This window comes from Falco peregrinus, chromosome 8, assembly GCF_023634155.1.
Source record: "Falco peregrinus isolate bFalPer1 chromosome 8, bFalPer1.pri, whole genome shotgun sequence".
NCBI classification, from domain to species: Eukaryota; Metazoa; Chordata; class Aves; order Falconiformes; family Falconidae; genus Falco; species Falco peregrinus.
Genome location: NC_073728.1, coordinates 22394109 through 22420527, shown reverse-complemented (window position 1 = coordinate 22420527; position 26419 = coordinate 22394109). Strand labels below are relative to the sequence as shown.

Below are 26419 nucleotides of genomic sequence, written 5' to 3'. Positions count from 1 at the left end.
GCAGCAATATTACACATGTCTAATCTCTAACCCAGCTGGGTGAGAGACTGGCTGTTGCTTCCATTTGAGTTGGCAGGCCAGCATACTAGATACCATACTAAATAGCTCCTGTGCCTTTTCTGCCGAGCTATCTCATAATTCTCCGTGCGCACCAGAATGCTCAGTTTACTGCGGTACCCAGAGCAATTTGACAAGCTCTAAAGACCTATGGAAGAGGTGATCCCCAACAAGGCAGTGTGCTTGTGTCTTTTAAGTTCTGCTGGATGGGTTTTGGTGATTGGGCTAGGTTAGCCTGTGCCTTCAGGAGTATCCGCATTGCTGCTTTACTGAAGCCGCACCCCTCTCATTGCCTGGTCACAGCTTTTTTTAAAGGCAGAATATTTTTCCTTCTGACTTTTTACTTATACTCCTAAATAAGAATTACTTGACCAATCGTAAGAATCATGTTTCTTCCCACTTAAAAAATAAAACTCATGGTCTACAGTTGTGTAAAAATTGTCCATAATGACATGATTATAACTCATATGGGTTCCCAGTTTTGGTTATTAGTTTCTGGCTTTATATTCTAATAGAAGGTACTAAACCAATTCAGTTCAGGGTCCAGCTCCTCTGTAATGTGGTGGTACGGTCACGGTGTGTGGAAGCTGCTTTTATCCCAAGCAGCATGAGCTGTGGTGTATTTAAAAACAACTAAGCAAGACAATTCCAATGATCCCAAGGAGATTAGAAGGCATATAGCACCCCTAAACAGAAATACAATGAGTAAAAATACTTGCCACTTTTAAATCTTTAACTGTTATTTTGCAAGTATTTTGTGACCTGCCAGGGTGGATAAGTGCTCTGCCTGGTTTTCAGCACTGGGAGTTTGTCTCCTTTTTTTTCAGACTGTAATAGAAAAGGAGACACCCCATGTGTTACCATATCAGCATCACTTATTGGTGCCATGTAATAGCAGTCACTCAGGGACAACATTACAGTGTCAAGCTCCTTCAAATACCCACCTGCCCACATCTTTGTGGGTTTTTTTTGCTAAACTCTCTGTTGGTAGAGGTGGGCAGTTATATACCCATTCTAGGAGGGAGTCACATTTCAGTCAGTTGTCCTTTATGGGATTATTTGAAGTTGGAGTGTGTAAATTGCTGACAAAAATCTTGTAATGAGCTAAATGAAAATAGGATTGTAACAGTCTCCTTTGTGTTTTGATGTACAAAATACACTTGGTTATGGATCCAAGCTGTAAATGGTTCACAGATACCCAAGATAGGAGATTATTTCTTTTCTTCTGTTTGACACATGCTGCAGCATTTTCAGTTGCTCACAAAACTGGTGTGCCAGCATTGTTTCATGCAGTGAGCTCCCATGGCTGGCTGGTAGCTGTGTGTGCAGCTCACCAATGTGTCATGCCACAAGGCTTCCTTTCCTATCTGCTGTCTCTGGCTGCAGCAGCACAGGGAGTCATTTCCAAAGTGGCATTTGGGTGATCTGCTAGCAAATCCTATTATTTGTTAATAGGATTTGTTCTTGCACTGCTTTGTCCAATCCCTAATTGTTTACCGTGCATTAGGAGTACAATGAGATGCCTGTCAGCTGTGTTATGAGCATTTGGTGTGCAAAACTCATTGTTTGCCTGTGATGGTGGAGTTTGCTTTGGGAAAGCCTCAGTATGGAAGGCAGAAAACAAAGGGTCTGCATTTCAAACACAGGCACTGGTTTCCCTGGCTTCCCAATAGACAGTGGAGCACATAGAGGGTCAGAATTCATCTGGAGGGCTGTGGGCTCTGTGCTTGTGGATGCAGAGCCGCAGCTGCTTTCCAGATTGTGTCTCTGCCTTTCCAAAAGAGTGACCTGCTGAGGTGGCAATCAAACAGGAAAGCAATAAGAAAATTCAGAAATAACCTGAAATAGAATAGAAAGACAAAGATGAAAAATGTACAGGAAAGCTTGGGAGCTAGTGAGAACTAGTTGCTTTTTTTGTTGTTGTTGAATGTTTTGACCTGTCAGAATGGTATTTAGTGATCATACAATACAGGTAGAAACTAATTCTCAGAAGGGGTCTGGCTGAGCTGGTTTTCAAGGTTTCAGGTGTGAGCATTCATATAGGTATTTTTACAAATATTGTGCTGAAACACTTCTTTCAGAAAAAGTAATTCATAATAATTATTTTGAATTATGGGTATCCTGATGTGCTTTTTTAAAAATTCCTTTTCTCAGAATATTTTGAAGAAATACCAAAGTCAGATTTCCGAAGCAGAATCTGAGTGTGGACCTGTGATGGCTTAACTTGAGCTTCTAGAGTTCACATGAAGGTTTGGTTTCGTCTCAGTTTAGTGATGCTGTGCTGATGGAGTGAATTGAACCAGGTCACTGATCCAGCTGAAAACTCAATGCTTTTCTGGGGAGATGGGCAGGGATAGTCTTCAATTTTTCAAAGCCCTAATCTGCTGCTTCTGTGGCTACAGTCAAGGTGGTGGAGTGGGACAACTTTGGGGGAGGAAGCCTGAGTGCTTCAGGTAGCTGCCCCTGCTCAGGGTGCTGGCCCAGGCAGGTGGGGTCAGCTTGGGGGAGCCTGCCCTGTCTTAATTGGATCCAGCTGGAAACTCCAGCTGTGAATTTGAACAGTCCTTACCTCTTTAAGTAAATTCAATTTAAGGATAAAATAGCCAAAACAATTTATTGTGTAGTTTGGGTGCACGCTTCTCCAGAAATAGGTTTCCTGAATATCTGTATGTATCTGTTAGCTTTTTGTATTGGAAACTAATTAGAAATAAACTGAGGAATTAGATTTTTGTACTAGTAAGGAACAGGGCTTTGTTCTGAATTCATGCGAAGCATCAGGAAAGAAATAAGGCTCCAATTCTTCTAGTTGAGTAGTCAGACAATAGGCTGAAGTTTGTGTATACACACATATATACACAAGTGTATAAATATCTATGCCATTACCTATGCTGTATGTATATATATGTGTTTGTTTCTGTATACATATATACACGCACTCGCACACATAAAAAAACCCTTGAATGAACACCATTGTGTTCATCTGACTAATACCTGCCAGCTAGGATGAAAATTGGTTCATCTTGAGAAGTTCCCTCAGAAGGTTAGACTATTTTGTGTCCTAGCTCTTGGAATGAAAGCTTAACGTCCAAGTCAAACCAACCGTCCCTATTTCAACTGCTTACAGAAATACAACCGCCCTACTGTGAGGGATCCATACCTGTTCCCTCTTCAAAGGGAACAGCTTTCACCAGAATAAAGATGTAGTGTGAGCTTTCACCTCACAGCAGGAAAGTTTCTGAAACATATCCTATCTCCTGATGGTAGGGAGAAATAGGATTTGCACCAAAGGTCCAAAGGGAGTTTGGGCCAAACTCCCAAAAGGACAAAGCAGCAGCTTACAAATATTTAAATATTTTGTGGTGTGTGCTTTTCTTTCAGGACTTGAAGTTTTTGCCTCTCCCAGACAGAGTGATGACAATGTTCGGGAATAGAGCATGCTTATAAATTGTGCAGGCAGGCAGGGTCATTTGCTCAAACACAAATACATACTTGTAGCAGATGGGCAAAGATTTGGGCATTGCCAGTCATGCAGCACCTGCCTTTGCTCAGGGACTGGTTGCAGAACCCATGGAGGAGGGCAGCAGGGTGAGTTCCTTGAGCTAGACAAGCACTGAAAGATTTTAAAGACTTAAATTATTTTTTTAATGTTCCATTGAATGTAAAGCATCTTCTGTCTTCTCTGTTTTCAAAAAATGCATGTTAACTTGGTGTAACTAACTAAACTCCTGTTCTAGGTGAACAATATAATTTCTCAATATTTCAGACACCTTTTAATAGTTTCCAGGAGGGCATTGCTGAACTGTTCAGTTCTGTTTTATGACTTGCTACAGTCCTTTGTCATAATATCAGATGGGCTGGTTGTTGTTAAGAGTATCACTAGGGATTTTTAACTACATCCTTCATTATTTTGCTTCCTGGTAATAAATAGATCAGATTAAGGAAAATAAATTAGAATATAAGAGGACATTGATGAGACAAGCTATCGCTTAATGACCAGGCTAAGAACTACCATGGAGGAACCTGGGGAAGTAGTGTTGGCTTTCTAGTGGGCAGAGTTATGTTATTAATCAAAATTATTACTGAGGCTTTTACTTCTTTAGACAGTTGTTCTGAGCTACTTGGACATGATCCAGAAGCTGCTAAGTGTCAGTTAACTGAAGCTTCTTTTTGCATCTTGGAAGCAGCCTTGGTGGATGGAGGAGAGCTGCATTAAGAGTGTGTGTATGTGCCCAGAGGTTCATGGATAATACACCTTGGCTGTGGCTTTAAAGTAGACACAAATATTGCTCACAAATTTTTTATTTTTATTTTTTTCTCATATATTGAAAATGTAACCAAAGTAAAAGATTAAGTAATGCTGCAGGGTCTGGTGGGTTAGAACAGAGTCATTGTATTAGTGTGACCTATTGTGACTTAAAAATTAAATTGTTGATCTTCCCTTTCTATCTATGCTTTCTTCCTGCTCTTTTCTCAGTACGACATTTAATCTCATTTGAGCCATGTGTCTTTTCATATGTAGATGTTTTATGGCTGGCTCTTAGCTTTGGTTGTCCCATACTTGGGGAAATAAAGGCATATATCAGCTCTGTGATACATCCACCGTTTCAGGAAGTGGTGGACAGAAGTAAGGAGACAGGACTGGCACAGAAAGGATGCACTGGGATTGACTGTTCATTTTTACCCGGTGCAAGGAGTAAAGGCCAGAAATTAAACTGGTAAGTGACGAGTTCAAAACAAAGGAAGATTGTTGTCTTCATACAGTCTGAGCTTACACGGGAGCTCTGCCACAAAGCGTTGAAAGTTTGCATGGGCTCAGTGAGTTAGTAGTGCAGCTTTGGAGGGAGGAGCAGCTCTTTGGGGACTGCTGCATGCAAAGATGCCTTTTTTGGTCTAGAAAGTCCCTAAGCCGCAGCTTTTTTAAAAGTTGGGAGAATATTTTTATCTCCACTGACCTTTAGCAGTGTGCTAGAATTTTGGAGACCTGAATTATACTACTGACCCAGACTCGCGTATGCTGATTTTACTGAGTGCAAAAAATGAGTGATGCCTTCAGCATTGTAGCATCCATACCTTCTACACCCTTGATGATGCTGGTGGAGGGCAGCTGAGAGGAGGCACTGTGTGTGAAAAGTGGGGGTGACTAGAGTGCATCTCCCCTTCCATTCCCTTCTCCCTCTGCCTCATCTGCACTTGGAAAGTCACAGAGTGACTAAACTCTTTATTTTTAGACATTACAAAGAAAGAAAGCATTAGACAGCTGGCTGCAAAAATACTTATTTGTGACCTTTCTCTACATTTGTACAATTCTTGTTGCTATTCTGGAGAAAGCTTGCAGTCCCTCCCCACTTCAGCTCTTTGGTCTTATAGAGTTTCAGGAGAAACTGAAATGCTTATAACTTTATGCATGCATAGAATCATAGACTTTTTTTAGGTTGGAAAAGACATTTAAGGCCATCAAATCCAATTATTAACCTAGCACTGCCAAGGCCACCACTAAACCACATCCCGAAGCACCACATCTACATGTCTTTTAAATACCTCAGGGATGGTGACTTCACCACATTCCTGGGCAGCCTGTTCCAATGATTGATAACTCTTTTGGTGGAGAAATTTTTCTTATCTAATCTAAACCTCCCCTGGTGCAACTTGAGGCTGTTTCCTCTTGTCCTATTGCTTGTTACTTGGGAGAAGAGACTGACATCCATCTGCCTACAACCTCCTTTCACATACTTGTAGAGAGTGATAAGGTCTCCCCTGAGCCTCCTCCTCTGCAGGCTAAACAGCCCCAGTTTGTTCAGCCGCTCCTCATAAGACTTGTGCTCCAGATGCTTCACCAGTTTCATTGCTCTTCTCTGGGCATGCTCCAGCACCTCCATGTCTTCCTAGTAGTGAGGGGCCCAAAACTGAACACAGTATTCAAGGTGTGGCCTTGTCAGTGCAGAGTACAGGGGGACAATCACTGCCCTTGTCCTGCTGCCACACTGTTTTGGATACAAGCCAGGATGCTGTTGGCATTCTTGGCCACCTGGGCACACTGCTGGCTCATGTTCAGTCAGCTGTCAGCCAGCACCCCCAGGTCCTTTTTGTTCAGGCAGCTTTCCAGCCGCTCTTCCCCAAGCCTGTAGCGTTGTGTGGGGTTGTTGTGACCCAAGTGCAGGACCCAGCACTTCTCCTTGTTGAACCTCATACAGTTGTCCTTGGCCCCTTGGTCTAGCCTGTCCAGATCCCTCTGCAGAGCCTTCCTGCTCTCAAACAGATCAACACTCCCACCCAGCTTGGTGTTGTCTGCAAACTGTCTGAGGGTGCACTCAATGCCCTTGTCTAGATCATTGATAAAGATATTGAACAGAACTCGCCCCAGTGCTGAGCCCTGGGGAACACCACCTGTGACTGGCCACCAACTGGATTTAACTCCATTCACCACTACTCTTTGGGCTTGGCTCTTCAGCCGTTTTTTTACCTGGTGAATCGTATACCTGTCCAAGCCATGAGCAGCCAGTTTCTCCAGGAGAATACTGTGTGAGATGGTGTAAAAGGCTTTACAAAGGCCTGGGTAGACAATATCCACAGCCTTTCCCTCATCCACTAAGCAGGTCACTTTGTCATAGGGAACAAAAAAAAAAAATTGCTTCCGTGTTTGGAAAACAGCTACTTCTGTTTGTAAGCATTTGGCCTTGCTTTTGTCCCATTTTATAGTAACATACTATCTGGACAAGCAACTGGAGCACTGTTAGTAGGCGCTGTGCTGGGGTATTCCCATGCTGGTGGCTGAACACCGTCTGCTCCAGTCAGTCCAGTTATGAACTAAAGTACAGCTTGAGATAGACTTCTCCCTAACCTTTCCACTTGTGAGAGGAAGGATTAAGTAGGTTTTATGGATTCAGTGGGGTGAAAGGGTTTAGCAGTATGTATGAACAGGAGCTGGAATTGGGGCCATCATCAATGGGGTTTGGCCTGCAGCTTGTGATGGGAGCTAGCAGGTGTGCAAATGTAGTTTAAGCTATACAGATGTTATTGGTCATGTCTTTTGTGATTGGAGCAAAATCTTAGGAAAAAGGGGGTAATTTTGACTTTGCATAATGGGGAGATGTGACTTTTAGTGGGGTATGTTCAGTCAAAAGAAAAAAGGCAGGACAATATGAATGTGAGAAATCCAGCTGCAAAAAAGAAACAGTTTTACAGTAATTGAATGATATGGGTCAGTCATATCAATCATGTTTCTTAAGAGTAACTCTGTAGGACAAAGCATTTCATAATACAGCTGTTGAGTGATGAGGATAATTTGTTTTATTTACTTAAAATGGTGTGTATTAGCACTGCCCTAACCAGTAAGTTTGCAAGCTGAAATACAGCTACTACATCCTTTTTTTTTTTTTTATCACAGCTACCTTTCACACACTGTTGAGTAAAGTAAAACTTTCTATTATGTGAAAGTATTCTTGGGTGGAAGCCCTTGAGTCCCTTATTGCCCCCAACCATATTTCTGTGACCAAATTATCTTCGCTAAAGCTGATCTGTATAAAACCATTTTTCACTTACATAGCATCCAAAATGTGAAAAACCACTTTATGCTGAATGCTGTTTTGCTAGGACAATATGCTGAATTTATAGGGCACTTTGTTTCCCAGCTGAAAAACTACTGAAACCTTTTTGAAGGTGAAGCATTGCTCTTGCAAGCAGAGATGGAGCAGTTTTATACAGCTAGCATGTTTGTATCAGTACTCCATTTGCATCAAGTGTTACAGGTGTAGTTTAATCTACCTTTTATATCCATCTTTGATATATTAAAGAAAAGAATACTTTCTGTCAAAGCAGAAAAATGCATGGGAGTGGTTTTACAGGGGTTGTGGCAGTACTTGAGTACTAGCGAATGGTATTTCAGGGGGGTATCTGGCCAATAGAGGAAGCCGGATAGAGCCCACACATAGTGATGCATCAGCTTCTGCCACCACTGGGTTCTAGAACTCTGCCCATGTCAGATGGTAGCAAATACCTGCGCTCAGTGAAGTACTGGATTTTGCTTCCTTATTTTAGATGAGCAGTTTCTCATTCCACACCATTAGTTCCACCAGCTCTCAGCAGTGCGGCAGGCTGTTGCCAGCCATGCTCCCTGAGGTCCAAGTATTGCAATAGATGCGTTTTCTACTGCTAGTTCGATTTACTGTGTACTTTTGAGTTTTTTACAAGGTATGAGCGATGCCCTTTGTTAGGAAGGATTTCAGATAACTTGGTTCTTTGTTTAAGAAGTAGAAGGACATTGATGATCAATGTGTGGATTGGTAGGGGGGTTTTTGGTTCATTGGTTGGTTAAAGCTTTTTTATGAAACTTAGAATACTTTGTAGCAATGCTGAGGTCAAAAATATGTTTGCTTGTTGGAAAGGTTTCTCAGCTCAAAACATTAACAAGAAGCTTTCAAAACCTTGGGGGGAAAAAAGCAACCCACCCCCAAAGATTTTCCAGCATTTTTTTTCCCATTCTGCTGAGTGTAAAAGCTGTCTAATAATTTGAGCCAAAGAAAGATGAAACCTCACTAATTCAGTAAGCTGAATTCTCTCACAAGCTGCTTATCTTTTATATTTTAGAAACATACGTGGGTTCCACAGTATAGTGCTTAGCTTGTATGATTTCATGAGAGGTATGGGATAATGATGGTGGTGTGGAAATAATGGCTAATGCATCTCTAAAAAGAAAAGAAGGAAAAGCATCGAACCTCTCAGATGAAAGGTGGATGCATATGTGTGCTTTTCTGAAGTCATTTTGGGAGGTTTGGGAATAGGTCCCCCTGAAAGGGTTGGCTCTGAGCTCTCCTGCATGTTGTCCTCTGAAGCAGTAGGTGTGATGCTTAGCAGCAGAAGGCTCTTGCTGACATATGAAGTTGTGCGCTGGGCTTCTTACTTGGGCAGGCAGGTTCTTATCTTTGGAAAGGTTTCAGTGCAGGAGCTGTGACCCACTTTCCAGCACACCCAATAAATTTCAGTGAAATTAACTCACCTGGATGAGGTTAACTGGGTTAAGACCCCTGCCTGTGCTCAGACATTGTATCCTTCTCTTCTGTAGCAGAAGGTGTTGGGAAACAGAGCCAAAATCAGTGCTGGGATAGGTATACTGAAGTGACTACCCCACTTATCTACTGAATTTGTCCTAGGACTATTAAGATTTTTCTGCCTTTTTTTTTTATTAGTAATACAAGTAACTTCTGAATTAAGTAGGTCAGCTATACAAAAATAGTAAAACAAATTCAGCAATTGTTTTTGTGTGTTGTGGCAGTAAATCTGTTGAGCATCTGCTTAGAAACAGGCCTCTTCTTTCACTCATCCTTGTAGTTAGAGCAAATTTAGATTGTTTCTGTTTAAAACCAGCAAGCAGTGTCCAACAAGTTAGACAATTGTAATCATAAATCCCTGGAACAATCTGTGTTTAGAGAGCATAAAGTAGATGAGCTGGGAAAATTTGTTCTGCATCAACCTTTCAAAAAAAGCCAAACTCTTCAAAACAGATTGGGCTCCTCTTTAGCATAGTGAGGAACTTTTGCTGGTTGTAACTGCCTTCTCTGGTATTTGTAAATATACTGATAAAAAACTGAGATTTGACAGACGTATTTAATTTGCAGGAATAGCTTGATAGCTTGCTTGGTGGTGTTTGTGTGTGGGTTTTTTTGTTATGGAGCTTACAGTTAGCTGGTTCTAGCAACATGAGCAGTCTTTTATGTAAATACCCAAGTTCAGAACTATGTCTGCCATACAGGCATGCTGTATGTATGTAATCAGAGCATACCATTTAGTTCAAACTAGAGTTCATTATACTTGGGAGATGACTCAAAGATACTCTGCAACTTCACATTCATTGTAGTTTTCTCAAATTTCTCAATGTAGATGCACCCTCACTCAGCACAGGAAGGGGGAGATTAAAACTCTCACCATGCGCTGGCAAGCAATTAACTCAAATGTCTTTGTGGACATGAAAGGCTAAAGCAAAAAAATGTATATTCTCAGTATTCATGAGGACTATGTAGCCACGGTTCTGCCTGATGGCTTCATGAAATTTTTATCTGTTGGCACAGATCATGTAGGAGCAGTCTCCAGGGTGATTTAATATAGATGCTTTGTGCCAGGCTGGTGTACTTTCTCAGATGTTGGTCGGGGGATGGATGGGCTCCTTAAGTTTGGGCTGTAATAAGAGGCCCTTAGTCCTGTATGTCGGTCTATAATATGACCTACTTTTGATAAATGAAAGACAAAAGGGAATGGTTCAAGCTGTGATCAACAAACTTTTTTTTTAAAAGAAAAGGTGTGAAATGTGCACTAGCTCAGTTTTTCTCTCTTGCACTGATGAAAATTTGCAAGTTGGCTTCCATATTGAAGTTGGCTACAAAATAAAGTTGTTTGTGAGGGAGGAAGCTTTCTGTACTTGAAACATGTTAAAGGAAAAAAGTATTTCAAATTTGTGGGAAGTTTTAACAGAGCCTGTTAGCCATTAAAATGTGTTACACCCAGGTAGAAAAAGTCATTGCTTTAACAAGACTTGGAAGGAGCAAGAAGGTTAATTCAAAACTAAGAAATGACAGTAATAGGGAAGAAACTTAAATTTATTCAGTCTTTGCTTGCAATCCTGAGAAGAGGTTTCGAGGTCAAGGAGTAGACAGGTCGCTTGTCTCAGTGCACACAGTTTGAAAGTTTTAAAATAAAAATTTAACAGATTTCAAAAGCCTTGACATACAACAACATTTAAAACACATTGCATGTGAATGGCAGGTCAGCTTATTAAGTCTGATAGAGGAAGTCCATACACTTTTTTAAGAATAAAAATCTAAGCTTATTTTGTTGGCAATTGTATGTAGGTTTGGGACATGGTAAGACTACTTGCAGCTCCATACCTCATGATGGTGACTTGTTTTAGGTACGCCAGTTTTAAATGCAGAAATGTTAAACACCCTTTTTCATCTACATCAAAGAACCTTGTCTTGATTTAGGTTCTCTTGAATGAATAATCTTGTCCTTGTACTTTTGTAAAAATAGTTGGATTTGAGTTCAGTAGCTTTTGTTGCAGATTATATTAGGACAGTATAGTAAAATCAAAGATCAGATAGTAAACAATTATCCTCCCACAGTGGGATGGGGTGAGGGGGGATCTATAGCATACTTTTTTGTTCATTCAGACTTATTGCTTCCCATTCCTGGGACCCGTTCTTATCAGCTCACGGGGTTTGAGTTTGAGAGAGGGGAGAGAGTTGTGGGCTTGAAGTTTTTTTGTTTGTGGTTTGTTTGGTTTTTTTGTTTTGGTTTGGGTTTTTTTGTCTTTCTTTTGTTTATTTGCCTCAGTAAAATGGAGAAAGGTTTACAGGTTTCAGTTTTTGGATTCTTGCTGTCATGTTCTGGAGAGAATTTTGGTGAAATGAAGTGAGTTTCTAAATAAAGCAGAAACATTTGACAAATAAGCATTGCAAAGTAGTACAATTTTATCACTTCAAAGGGCATGGGAAGGAATCCAAACCTGCCTTGAACTGGTTAACATGTATCACTTGCCAGCTAACATGGATTATTTTAAGACTGAGATTTCTCAGATTGAAGGTTTAGAGCAAGCCATTGAGTATTTTCTTTATATCGCCCTATACGTTAAAAAAAAAAAATAAAAATGCAGCATATTTAATTACATGAGGCAAATATTCATTAGCCCTGTTAGCTTAATCATCTTTTTTTGAGGCGGGTTCTTCTGGCCCTGTTTGGAAAGCCTTAATTCTTGCAGACTTTTTGGGCTGTTTAAAATCCCTGTAATCCCTATTTACATGTTGTGGGTTCTGTGGTGGTTTAAGCATCTTCAAAGCTGCTGGGAAGCTGTCAAACATGGATTGGCTAAAGGGCACCCACTGTGGTCAGCTCAGAAATGGCAGATGACTTGCTGGTATGGAAACACTGCGTTCACATGCTATAGGAGTACCCTACAGACGTATTTCCAATGCCCCAGATGACTAAAGAGTTGCTATATATTAGTTTCTGGCTGGATTCAGGGCAAAGATTACAGGTCACAAGTAGGGCTATTTGACTTGTAGTGAAATCCAGAGAATCACAGGCAAAAAAGGATCCTTTTAACTTCTTTCTTCCTCCACATGTGATATTTTAAAATAAGATATTTGTTTAATGCAGACTTTGCTAGTGCTAATGAACATCAGCCTCCAAGGATTATGAGGGTCAACGCTAACATTTCTGGTTTATTCTGAGATTAAAATGACATAAATTGGCAAGATGATAAGCAGCAAACTAAAATGGTTACATCGTAATTAATTAGTAAGGTTCAAATAGCCAGTAAAGGAGAACAGAAATACTTCTATGAGTCAGTGGGGGCATTTTCCTTACTGTTCTATTGGAGCTTATTTTCTCAGTGATGCTGCAGTTATTTTCTATTGATGTGCCCAGGATGGTTTATGCTCATTGTGGATCTGATCTGTTCATCGTATTTCTAAAGAGAAACTTTCGTTGGGTGTGGAGTGCTCAGGCAGTGGAACGAGCATATTTTTAAGCTGTAATTTTATGAATGTGAGGATCTGGACATCTCGTGTGGAGTGGTGGGAATGGCTTCTGAGAGAATGTGGATTTGGGGGTTCATTTTTCCCAGAGTCGTTGGCCGGGTGGGATCCTTGGTGCCCACTGTGATCACTGCAAAGAGCAAGTGGTGCCTAACTGGTATTTACCTTCCTCCACCAGGGCAAAGTTAATTTTCAGTTTGGTGATTGTTGTTTTTTTTCCTATTCTCCTTTTTCTGCTTATTCATCAATTGTAATAGTGGCTGTCTTTGTCTAGCTGGCATTTGTTATAGTCTAAGTGGGAAACCCAAAATGGTACTTGCTCTTGTTCAAATTTACATACTTATGGTGAAATGGTGCTTCTTTTTATGCTCTAGGAGAGGTGAGGGCTCATTTTGCAGAGGGTTTCTTGACTCCTTTGTAGAGGAAAAATTGATCTCTAGGTTTGGGGTGGAGTATAAGGCCTTGTTATTGCTGTTGTAAAAGATCAATTCGAGAAAAAGAGATAGGATCTAAAATGCAAACCAGCATCTGCCTTCAGGGGTACAGGACACTCAGAAATGCTTGTCATGTTCAGGCAGATGGTGCAGTATTTACGAACCTGCAGAGGCTGAGTGCTTTCTATTCCAGTGTTCTGTCATAACCCACACTGTCTGAACTGGCTGGCTATGGGCTTTTTGGTTCATTTGGTTTTTTTTTTAAGTGTGGTTGTAGACTGAAGGAGGAAGCTGCTTTTAAAAAGGTACCTGAATTCTGTGTTTAATCTCCTTATTTATGTTGGTCTTTCATTTCTAGACCCAGAATATATGCGGCTGCGTTCAGCAAAAAATACTTGTCCTTTAATTTCTGTGTAAATGAATACCAGCTTTCAATTTAGCTATACTGGAATCCATTGAAAAAGAGATATTGGTATGACATTTGTTGAGATTTGCATGTTTTAAAGAGAAAACTGACAATATACTCAATTCTCCTTTCCTTACTCTTTCATAATAGTTCTTTCCTCTTAATTGCAGTACCTTATGTAATAAATAGTCCCATGGGTTTTAGTAAGACTGCTTAGGGAATTGAATACCACAGCGTTAGCAGAAATGGAAAAAATGAATAGTGCTTAAAAGAAGTGCAACATTTGGCAAAATGCTCATACTTATAGTTTGTACATGTATCAAACACTAATTCTGTTTTTGTTCACTGATGAATCTATTTAAATTATTACAGAAAACTATTGGAGAGAATTATGTTAATGATGCTTTTCGTGGCACCTGGTGTTGTATTTGGGTTTCTGTTGATTAAATTCTACTTTAAAATTCTATTTTAACCTTGAAAAACATTTTTTAAACTGCAAAGTATAGCTTGAATCCGTTAAGTTTTTGTATGAAAAGAAAAAAAGATATCTTAACTTTTACCAATTCCACCAAAGGGAATCACTTGTGTGCACACTTGAATTGGTGGTCAGACCTGCTCAGTATTGCAGGCATATAAAATGTTTCTGTCAAAATTGCTTTACAATCTCTGGAGGGGATGTTTTTTAAAGCTTTTTTTTTTTTTTTCCCCCCCCAAAAGTGGAGAAATACCACAAGAGCGTATCAAGAGACAGACCTTTGTGGTTCAGGTTGGGGATTTTTTTAGCTTTCCCTGTTCCTACCTCGCTGACGTAGAAGGTCATCCTGTGTCTTGCAGCCATTTACCCTCTACATGTCCTTACTGTGCTTTGCTGTCCTTGTGGACGAACTCTGGTTCAGGTCACATACCCATTTTTCCTGTGCTTGTGAAAAACATAAGAGGCAAAGGAAGACGAATAAATATTCCTGTTTAGAAGATACAGAGTTGAAGCAGAAAATGTATTTCATTTTAGGTAATGGATATAACATCAATATTACAATTCTCTTCTCTTATTAAAATTTAGACAAACACTGTATGTGTGAATTGTCCTGGATTTTTCTCGGCTGTTCATTAGCAAGACATGCCATTTTAAGAATGGCATTTAAGCAAACCCAGCTGGTTTGCTTAGATTTAAATGAAGATCAGCTCAGCATGAAGCTTGGAATTGCTTCTTGTGGATTTTTTTCTAACTGGGACTTTTTAATCTGCTTTTGACTTTACCATGTATTTTTTTTCTTTTACATTAGCATGTTTAGAGAACTGATTTTCTATTGGATTTATATCATGGCTATCCCATTCCTTCACTCAGCAGTGCAAGAAAAGCAAAACAGGAGTTGAAAGTTGTATATATGTAAAAAAAACCCTGAAAAACCACAAAAAACCACCCCCCCACCCAAACAAACAGAAAAACCACACCCTTCAAACAAAAAAACCCAAATCAAATCTTATCTCAGAGGAGACTGACTTTGTAAGTGCCCAGAAAATCCATCTGAAACAATTTTTATTTTTGTGTTTATTTAATGAATGTTTCTTGATTTTGCTGCTTATGGTGAAGGCTGAGCTTGGGTTTCTCCATGAATGCATGAAGCTGATGAAGATGTCTTTCATTTCTATATGTTTTTATTCCACCTACAGTACTCCTCTGCCCTGTCTCTACTTAGAAGTGTTTCCTTGCAGGACTTTATAAAATTAGCTTGAATGCTGACAGACATCCCCTTTACCATCTCTCTTAGGCTTGATTCTTGTCTGGGTCTATTGCTTTCTCTTCCAGAAATTGTTTGAACTTCTTGAAGACTGGAATTTTTCTGTGTTTTCCAGGTTTTTGGTACAAACAGGGACATAGATGCATTCTCAGCTCCTCCATTACACGGCTAGAAGTGTTTTACAACTCCTTAGAATTAAAAAGTAAATTTCTGACATCAAATTCCATCAGCATTTTGTTAGCTTTTTCAGCTACCTTTTGGTTATCAGCTAACAGCAGTGTCTGGCACTGGTTTGGTTATGCCTGTGTTGAACTAAAGACAATTCTTGCTTCTTTTGTCACTTTATACTTCAAGTTATATGCAAGTTTCCAGTGTAGCTTAGATCAGTGTGTTAAAGTGTATTTGCATATAAAATGTACAGAGCTTACATGCTTCTGTTTCATGAGTGTTAAAATGGACTGCTTTCTTCTCAAGCTCAGCAGTGAAAATGGTACTGTCAGAGCTCTTAATCCTAAAGCAGGGAATTGATATGTGATGCAGTGCATCGATTTGGTTGATGTTGTGGAGCTAGCAGTATGGTTACAATCTGCAGCCAATCCAGATTGCAACCAAACTTTTACAGCGTACAGTAGGGTTTTTTTCCTCTCATAACATACAAGTTTCAAATAGCGACTTCACTGATACACTGCATGTATTTGTACATATGGCTTCCCACCCCCCTTGCAAGTAGTTAGTAGGCATATATTGATTTCAGGCTATAGAATTGGCTTTCATATGGGAATGTTATAAATAATTTTTCCTTGAAAAACCAAGGAAAACAAGTTAATATGGTATCACCCATTTTCCTTTACCAAATGCTATTGCTGTAACCACTGTAACATTACTTAGCATTAATTCTCTTTAATCAGCTGTGCTGTCTTAAACATAGCAGGGACAGCAGTTGTAGCTCAAAACAGTGCTTAAAATGGGGCTTGCATGTGGATGTGAATTCCATGATTTTTAAGAGTTTGTGGTCATTCAGCTGGATAAACATGGAACTACTTCTTTACTGAGTGTGTTTGTTTTGGTCCCTGCTGGCAAATAAAGTCTTAGGAAATTGAAGTCTTTTAGATGAAATCAAGGGTTACATAGTTCGAAATGGCAGAAGTTCTTACTGTTCATATATGAATGTGATTCCTATACAGACTTTGTAGCTTTTGTGGGGTTTCCAGAGTTGGACTCATAGTTACAAATAATTTAGGTTTTAATAAGTGGAATGGTGATCTTTGAGTGTATGTAATATAAGCTATGTAATTCATCTCTAAAATGTATCGGGGACACCCGATACTTACACCAGTAAGTTCAACTGGTTGAACTTACAGATTGGTCTTTGGATCTGTGACAGCTTTGTATTTTAGCAGAAGAGTTTGAAGGAAAAGCAAAGTCTTTGAGGCATATCTCAATACTGTTTGAACTTTAGGGTTTAGAAAATTGTATTGACTGGGCAGCTTAAGTGCTTGCTGCCTTTAAGGACTTGTTTAGTTTCCACTGCAGAATGAGTCCTGAGGCAGTAGCTACCCTGGAAACTGATTTATGAAAAAGGCTCTGTTTGGAGGAGAATATTACGTGCTCCCCATCTCTGCAAGCTGCCCTGCTCTTTTCATTGGTTGGTGTTTTTCTAGGAGGCATTCCTCATGCTTTTGTTCTATCCTTTTTTTTTCACAACATGAAAGAAAATCCTCAGTTTTATGTGCTCCACATGGAGTTCCTTTCATCCTTCAAAGTGATGTTACTTATTTTGCAATGTAATCGCCTGTATGAGCTTGCTTTTGAGCTGTAAGGCTAAGTGTTGCTTTTGTTGGCAGGGTTATAATGTTTGCACATTTACCACATGTCATTGATTGATAACAGCAATGAAGTAAATAACTGAAGCATTTCACTCGGTTGTTTGGTTTTTTTTGTTCTTCTGTTTCTCACAGGTTCATTGCTAAACCATGTGCCTTAGGCCTTAAAGTCCAAGCCAACGGACCACAGAAAGCTCAACCTAATGCTATCCTGGAAAAAGTTTTCACAGCTATTACAAAGGTAGAGTATTTAAATAAAATATTTACCTTATAAAGTGGGATATGGCACTGTAAACTACGTCTGAACAAAACAAAGCTAACCACTAAATGCAGTGTTCCTTTTTTACAGCTAAAATCAGAATATACAAATGCCAAGGTTGTCATTGGTATGCCAACTTGAGCAGTTGTCCATCCCTTCATGACATCTCCTGTAAGCTTTTAATAAAAAAAAAGTTGTAACGGAAATACATTATAGGTGCCATATGGCCACCTACTTTTTGGCTTCTTACCTTTTAGAAATTTCCACAAAATTGTCTTTTTTTTTTAAAAAAAGAGGTGAATTGTGAGCCAGTAACATTGGCCTTACTGTGTTTTCCATGGAACTTCAAAGCCACTCCTAGTGGAACTGCCTGAGCACACTGAGCACAGGGCATTGCTGACTTGCTGGTGTCCCAGCTGTTTCAACTGTGATGAACATCCTTTGAAACTGGGGGCAGAGCTAGAAACGTTGAGGAGAATTGACTGAATAATATTCTGCCTGCAGATTTTTTTTACACAAGTCTCTCCCTCACCACTTATGTCTCTGTCTTTACAGCTCTCACTGTATGACAACTGAACTAAATCTCTATGTCATCCTGTCCATGCTTTTGAAGTATCCTGAACTTTTCCCATGCAGTGGGCAGTGAACGGGTGTCTTTTAGTGTCTCCTGAAGAATTTGGTGGTTAGCCACTTAGTAGTGGAAAGGCCTGTGGAGGCCTGAGGGACAAAATTGGGTTCAGTGTCAGGGACAGTGAAATATGCCATGGATCTGTTTTGCTTGTGTGTCCAGCCCTCTCTTGAGATCACCATGGCACTCATTTTAGTTTCTGTCCTGTTTTCAGGGAGGGTATCTCATGTACCTTACTTTTAAAAGTTGCAGCACATGTGCTGTCACCCAGACTCAGCTGGAGGAAGAATGGGATGGGTTTTATTCAATTTTTCCTTGCAGAATCTTCTAGCCTGACACAGGGCCCGAGTGTGTGAAGTGATCTAACTCCTGCCTGTGAGTCATGGTAGGAGCTGGCACACACAGCTCCCAGCACCCAGTGCATGGAGACAAGTGCAAAGAGCTCCAAAGGAAAGCATTTACTTTCCTGCAAGAGTTTGGTGGGGCTGTACGGTAGCTGCTCTCAAAGAAACGGTCCGATTTAGCCAGCGACCTTTTTGGAGTCACATGCAGCAGTTATCTTAGTCAAAATCCCAAGAGCTGCAGAGCTGCTTCAATCATTTGATTTTTCTAAAGTTACAGAGAATGGCTTTTCTTAATCTTCCACTGAAAAACTCATGGCTACTTTGGTCGACTAAAAAAAAAAATTAACCTCCTGCAACACGTAAAGTCGTCTTTACTGTGGCAGCTCCTTCTATCTCATTCAGTGTATATAAATAACTGCCTTGCAGAAGTAAAGTTAAAACTCTAGAAAACAGATTGTCCAAGAGATTTTTCTGTTTCTTTAAAAAAGAATGAGATCAGGAGAAATATAGAAATAGTCCTCACGCAGTACTGTATGTGTGGAATTGCTGCATGATTGGAAATGTGGTCTGTACTGCTCTTCTCCACATAGTAGTAAAATTAAAGACAGACTCATTTTCTTTTGCCTTACCTCTGCACTGGTTTGCAGCTGCTCTACGGAATAAGAGTTCCACACTCACTGCTTTTGAGAATAATTCTGTGTAGCTAATCTTGCAGAAAAAAAAATTCTCTGTCCCTGTTGTCAAGGTGATTTTCCTTTTGAAGTTGTCACTTTGTTTAATGACCTCATTTTTTTAACATGCACAAGGATGCGATATATCTTCTTTCCATGTCAGTCGAACAACCTTCACTACTGCAACAGTTGATAGGACAAAGATCTTGATGCAGGACAATGGAACAGGCATAGCCTGTGGCAGGCAGGGGAGTGCTTGTAAGCCCTGCTACTTGAGAAATGCATGGATTTTATTCCAACTGATCACCACTTTCCAAGTTTCAAGCAAATTTTCATCCCATTGTTCCCTTCAAGTTTCTTATTATTAATAACCTGCATGCAATATTACCATGTATGTCTTTCTAGATTAATAATAGTTACTATAAACATATTTTGATGTTGATCTGCCAGCAGAGATTTCTGTGAAAGTAATTTTATTTCCATATATCCACGTGTCTGACAAGTAGCCTCTAAGAAATCGAGAGGCAATTACAGAGTTTCTAAATTTAAAATGGAGTTACTGCAGTTGGGCACAGAAAGAATTTTTATCCTTCTCTGTTCTGTAGCATCCAGATGAAAAGAGGCTGGAGGGCCTCTCCAAGCAGCTGGACTGGGATGTACGCAGCATTCAACGCTGGTTTCGACAAAGGCGCAACCAGGAAAAGCCCAGCACTCTTACGAAGTTCTGTGAGAGCATGTAAGGATGTGCATTCTGTTCTTGAGCCTGTGTCATCATCAATTTTCTCCTTTGTTCTTCATGGGTATTTTTGTCGATGGGTAGAAAATTATACAAATTGGTAGAATATAACTTCTTGAATAAGAAAATCTCCTTTCTCCTGAAGGAGTCAATTTATACTTTTTGTGTACTTTGAATAGTGAAAAGCTTTCAGAAATCAGATGGTTGTGATTCTATAATGTCGGGGTGCCAACCTGATCCTTTGAGACAAGTTGCCTTGTGTTAGGGTGGGAATCTGTCTTTACAGCATAACCTTTAGCTATACAACCTGACAGAGATCTGAGACACAGGAAAAAAAATAAAAGCCAATTGGATTGCTAAACCATTTCTTTGTTTTTTCTCATCCCAGGCTTACATCCCCCCTTACTAGCCCTTTTCCTTGGGTGTACTGAACTGAGGAGCTAAAGGCTCCTATGCTTTCTTTAGGAAATTATTTTTCACCTGCCAGGGTTTACTTCTAAGCAATCTATCCCAGCACCCAGCTGCTCTTCTAACTGGTTATCTACATAAAGGTCGTTTTTCTAATTAGACTCCATCGTTTTTAGTATGTGAGCTACATTTCCATGCTAGCTGGATATAACATATTAATCTGCATTGAAAGAGCATGGAAAATTACATCTACTTAAAATATTTACATGTTTTTCTTAAAGGAGGACTAATAGATACTGCATTCATAATAAAACAGAAAGTAACTAGTTTATTTGAAAGACTCATTAATTCCAAGTTTCAGCCCTCTAGCACTGCTTAATGATGTTCCTTTGATGTGGAAGGTCATGCATTTAAGGCAGATTTTAGACGCTCCAAATCAAGGGACTTGGCAAATATTGCTGAGGCCATAAACAAGTGTTGGTTTTATTATACACTGTTGGTCAAGTGCTTGTGCTGTTGCTGGCTTAAAATTCTAGTTAGAGTTTTTGTTGGTGGGAAAGTGTTAGGTAGAAATGTCAGCAGAAATAGAGGAAGCCTATTTAAGTTAGAAAGCAAATTGTAGTTAATCTTATTTTCCAAGTTTTGGTTTTGTTTTGTTTTTAATTATTCCTTACAATTCTTAAATAGCTTCTTTAAGAAATTGCAAGTAAAGAAATCACAAAAACACTGCAGACCACCCAGAGAGAGAGGGGAGTGTGTGTACCCACACAAAAAACCCAGCTTGTGGAATATATTGTCATATCGTTCATGCAGATTTCTTAAATGTATTTCATACTTTTTCCTTTTTTACATTTCCTAAGTATTTTCCTTAACTTTATTTTTTTGTGGAGACATACAGAAATGTTCATAATACAGTCCTGAATACATAATGTATTAAGACATTTTTTTTCTAAAGCCAAACCACAGATGAAATACTTTCAGCTAAGGACTGAGTAGGAGAGAAATTAGAAGAGTTATTGTTAAGAATATTGACTCTCTAGCTCAGAGAATGAGAGGCCTTTTTTTTATTTTAGAAGAAGAAAGATAAATTGTCTAAAGATGATTGCCCTTTAATAAACAGGAACTTAACTTGTCAGAATGTTTATGTCCTTTACCTGGTATTTACAGCTAAAATCCACCCTTCTTAATATTAGTAAAGCCAGGCAGAGTAAGATTATGGATAAACCTAGTCATCCTATTGCCAGCAGCTGGTGGTCTTATAGTTACTGATTTTTGAGATCAGTGAAGAACAACCTTTTTTCTACAAGGGTTGTAGCTGTTACTGTATACACTTGTTTCCTTAATTTGTAAGAATGGCTGTAGAATCTTGGGGGGAAAAAACTGTATTACTGTTAGAGCTAGCATATTCAGGCAGTATACTTCACTGCTTCTGTTAACTCAGGTCAAAGACTTCACTCTGTTGCATTAGTGCCAGCAGATTTGTGCTGACCTAGAGATGGAAAAAACTTACGCTTACCATGAAACACAGGCACAAATAAGCAAGTTACGGGTGCTGAACTTGCTCCTTTCTGGCATACATTATGGAAAAAGCGCAGGGCTGAGAGCTATGAATGCAAACTGGAAGGTAAGGTCAAGCTGCAATGAATGTGATTAACTTAGGCTGACAGAATTAAGTGCCAGCTTCATTTAGAAAGCACCATTGGGCATTACTGTGATATGTGTACTTAATGATAATGATTTGTGATGATAATATTTGTCCAAAAAGAAGCAAGGTGGCACAAATAATAATAAGTGAATAGTTCAGGTTCTCTCTGTGGTTTGCAGAAGGTGCAGTGGGAGTTGTGTCTCCATCTCTATACGTACATGCTGCTGTGGGAATGTGGTGTTATCCAACCGACCATGTGTGCATTGCTCTGATGGCACTTCCAGCGGTGCAGTGTGTGCCACTAGCTGTCCCATCATCACACATGCTGAATAGAGTTGTTGACAGGTAGTCAGAATAGCACTGGGAAGCCAGCGATACCTTTTTTTCCACTCAGTATGGGTGTTAAATGGTTGTCTAGTTAAAGCTGTCCATCAGGGCACTAAGCAAGGTGCTTTACTTCAGTATGTTTGGAGCAAAGAAATCCTTCTGTATGAGGTCTGTAGCCTTTTCACAACTGTCGAGTCAGTGGGGTGGCCTTTTGGATGAAGAGTCCATGTGTGGCAGCTGCTTTGTAGCTCCACACTGCATAAAGCACATGTTCCCATGATAGTAGTGGGAAGTGGAGCACTCCTTCACTAACTGGGGCACCAATGGAGAGTTTCATAGCCCTGACAGAGAACGAAATGTGCCCTTATGTAATAAGCAGGCACAGAGCAAGCAAAATGACAGTGATCCCCACCTACACCTTCAGCTGTTGAGCTGCTGTTGTCCTTCTAGAGAACTTCAGTTTTGTTGGCAACTGCATTGATTGACTGTGACTTGGGAAGAAAAGTGACAGAACCCACAGCAAATGTGGAGCTGCTTAAAAAGAGCTCCAACACTTTTACATGGAGATGATTCAATTTACTGCTAGAAAAAGTGTTCTTTGGGCCCACAATGGCTTTTCCATGATGCAAAGGAGAAGGCAGCTGTGCCAGAAGGGCTGTAGGCCATTTCTGACTGCCTTATCTTTCTTGCCAAATTACTAGTTTGGGTACTATCTCAGGTAGAGGAGTTTCAATAGAACAAAGGCTGAGAGCAAAACTCCATGGTAAACGTGCTTGCCTGGAGTGAATGACGCCCAAGATCCAGGCCCAGACAGACTAAATCAGCAACTTAATCATTAGATTCTTCTTGTCCCTCTTTCTCACTTTCTCTACACCTCCCTTCTTTTTCTTTTCATGCAGCTTCAATTCTGGTCCTATACAGAGTTCAGAGAAACTCCAAAACCTACACTTTTTTTTTTTCTTTTGTCTTTTCTCTTTCTTTTTTTTTCTTCCCCAAAATGGAATGATTCCTTTGCTGCTAGCCATTGTTAGATGTACCTGCTAAAAACTTCAGATAGTACACTGATAAATACCTATACAAAACACGAAATGGATAATTTCACCAGGTTCATGATCCAGTATTAGTCAAAAAGACACTAGTAAATGAGGCGTTAAGGATTATTTTACTAGAAAGTCTATGGATGGTTTCTCAAGGATTTGGTGATTCTAACACAAAAGTTGGAGTTAAACAGCAGAGTGTTTGTAGTCACTAGGAAAGGCATCCTTGTAATGCTCAGGCAGTTAGCTTACTACATTAGCTGCAGGGGAGAGTCTGTCTATAGCTTTTCTTTCCGTTGTGGGAATTCGGGCAGTTTTACTCCTTTCCTCAACTTGAAATATGGGTAAAAGAGAAAAGAGACCTGAGTGTGCAAGGTGGACTTTTTTACTGCCATGCATTTCTGTTAGGGTAAAAGAGAAAAGAGACCTGAGTGTGCAAGGTGGACTTTTTTACTGCCATGCATTTCTGTTACTTTTTATTCCTTTCTCTCTGTTGCAATGGCACAGCCTAACATCAAGACAAGCTTTCTCCTGAACAAGAGTAGGGTAAGGACCTTGCGCTGTGCACTTTGAGTATGCAGCTCATGAGAAAACACAGAAAGTGGATTACCTTGCATCTCTTTTGAAGCTTGTGTGGCTTCTTGTTATGCACGGAGAGTATCTGCAATATTTTACAAGGCTAAAAGTTGTTTCTGCAGAGGACTATCAATCTATTTAAAGGTAGCCGATGCAAATTGAATCAAATGCTCTAATGACTCTGGTGGAGCACAGTTCTAGCACAGAAATGTATTTTTAAAAAAATACATATACAAACCCCACCCAGTGTCTGGCCACAAATGCGTTCCCAAAAACATCCGTAGGAAGAATTCTGCATCTGGATATCGTAGAATGGGAATTCCAGGCATGGAATAAGCTAGTGGGGAAAGAGCTTCAAGGTATGCTGGGAACAACTGGGAGGATTTAACTCTTGGAAGACCGTGGATAGTGACTTTGCTGATTGCCAGGCGGAATACAGAATCCAAGAATGTCTGTTAATGTCTGATAGTCAGAAAGGCAGTGTAGTAGTGATTCCCAAACCACTTCTAGTTTCTTCCCAGTTTCAGTGTATTGTGCTGCTGCTCACACTGCTGGTGCATAGGCGTGTCTGCTTTTTTCAAAGCCTAAGTAATATAGAAAGAACAAGCATCCTGTCCGCCTCCTTTGTTGTTTAGAGCAAATGGGAAAAAACCTGTGTTGCCCAAAGTTATTAGCCTGCGATTTTGCAATTTCATCAGGCTCATGACTTTTCTGTTCTACAGCTATATACATCTAAGCAAGCTGTTTGTTAGAGACATTTACATGGTTTCCAAGGAGTGGCTGGCAGAAACATATGGCCAAGAGAATTTTTTGAGTTTATGCAACAGTCTGCATGTGAAAACATGGAAATGTGCAGATTGGAGAGCCAAAGATTTCCCCACGCCCCCGCCATTCTTCTCTAGAAGATACTAAAGTATCTCCATGTGGGTTGTCTTTTAGTTTTGATGTAGGGGGAAGAAGAGTCTCTGTCTCATCTCCTAGCCAGAACATCTTCTTTTTCGTAAGGAATTGAAATTGTTTATACACATTTGGTTTTGGGGAGATGTTATCTATCTATAGCTGTGTATATATATGTGTGTGCACAAGTATGTGTATAGATAGAGACAGATATATATTGAATTTTTTTTTACTTGTCATGCATATTTATGTGAAAATTTTATGGGAAGTTTGCAACTTCTTGGCCATATTGCTGTTCTTGACTGGAAGAGTAATTCTTTCCCACAAAATTGCACTGGAAAAACAACTGTGCAAGGGAAAGAAATTGAGACAGCTGTTTGGTTGTTGAAATTCTGAACTGTGCTGATACAAATCTTTTAAAAAAAAAAAAGCATAAAAGAATTAATCAGTCCATGCTTTGTGTGTAACAGTAAAGCACTAGAAAATAAATAGGCATCCAAAAGCTTCTAGCTCTGAATTTTTAATAGCCTCAGGCCCTTTTAAGTCAGCTTCTTAAACACTGCTGAATACAATGATATTTGCGATGCAAGCAAAAATATGTGGTACATGGTATTATGGGTCCATTTAATTCTGATTTGTTAATACAGGCTTTCAGCTGCCTTAGTGATACATGCAACAGAGGACTAACCAGTTTTTAACAACCAGAAAAGATAACAAGGAGATGGGTCTGTAAAGCTGTGCTACATGCTCTGCAACAAGTATGATAGTTACTGTTCAATGGCCATAGAATTACCAAATTTCTGCTGTTTTTCATGGAGCAGGAATGGCTGTTCCTTCTCACTGTCTCACAGGCACAAGGCATAACCTCTTCCCTGCTGCTTTGACCTGCTTGGGAGATCTAAAGCAGTGGTAACTCAGCCGGCAGCTTGGTGAAAGGGAAATTGCACACCTAACTAGTACGCTGAAAAAAAGTTAGAGATTTTCCTTGCTATTATAATTCTGGATTTATTTCTTTATTTCTTTATTTTTAACTGGGCAGATATTTAGTTCTGCTCCTTCTCCTTGTAACATCCTACATTGGGCTGCATTCTGCATCCAGGTGCTTCTGGGACAGGTGCTTCTGTTGACAGATGATCATAGGACAGCAGCCTCACCTGAAAGAGAAAGCATCAAAGAAAGTCCAAAATTTCCAAAAGTTACTGTGAAACAGCAGCAAACTCTGCAATAAGGCATAGTACTGGAAACTTCTAAGTAATTCCTATTTCTTCCTTTCTTCTGGAATGCTTTGTGCTGAAACAGTTAATAGGACTGATAAATTTAATACAGGTGAAAAAAAGCGAGTCGTTCGCATACTGCTCTTTATGATCCTTAACTTATTTAATTTTTTTCAGTATTTCACTTAGCTTTCTGTGACCTTGAGTGAAATACTCGCTGGTGCTTCACAGAAGCAGCTAGTAGCGGTGTCCGAAGAACACATGATATCATTGAGAAGTGTATGTTTGTGTATGCCTCTCTGTATCTGGAGGTAGATTTTGGATATTATTTTTTTTTCCCCATTCTCCCCACTGTTGTCTTAAAACAAAGGGGGTTGGGCAGGAAGAATAAGAGGAGGAGTACTCCTTCAAGCACACTAGCTGGGTTTATAGCCAAGAGACTGCTTTGGCTCCGGTCAGGCAACAGGGTGGTTTCCCCAAAGCTGCTAACTCCCAATACCACCATGTTAAAACAGACCTGTAAAGGGAAAAGCCAGGGAAGCTGTCAGCTGCTGTGATTGACCCAGTTTCTCTGAGTGCCAGTGTCAAGATGAGAAGTTGACACTCCCATAGGTTAAAAGAAGCTAGCTCGGGCAAGTCGAGGTTAGAGAGTTGTGAACACAGATTTTTCTTTAAATCAACTCAGCAAAGTGTAGCA

At 39.9% G+C, this 26419-nt stretch overlaps 1 protein-coding gene across 2 annotated transcripts in view; it reads left to right on the top strand.

Moving 5' to 3' along the window:
- Positions 1 to 26419, top strand: part of CERS6 (ceramide synthase 6) — a 128319-nt gene that overhangs the window by 22929 nt on the left and 78971 nt on the right. For both annotated transcript variants that reach the window (XM_055813111.1, XM_013298870.3), the window contains exons 2-3: positions 17116 to 17221; positions 19488 to 19618. In XM_055813111.1, coding sequence (XP_055669086.1) covers positions 17116 to 17221; positions 19488 to 19618 — 237 coding nt within the window. The remainder of the gene's footprint in view (positions 1 to 17115; positions 17222 to 19487; positions 19619 to 26419) is intronic.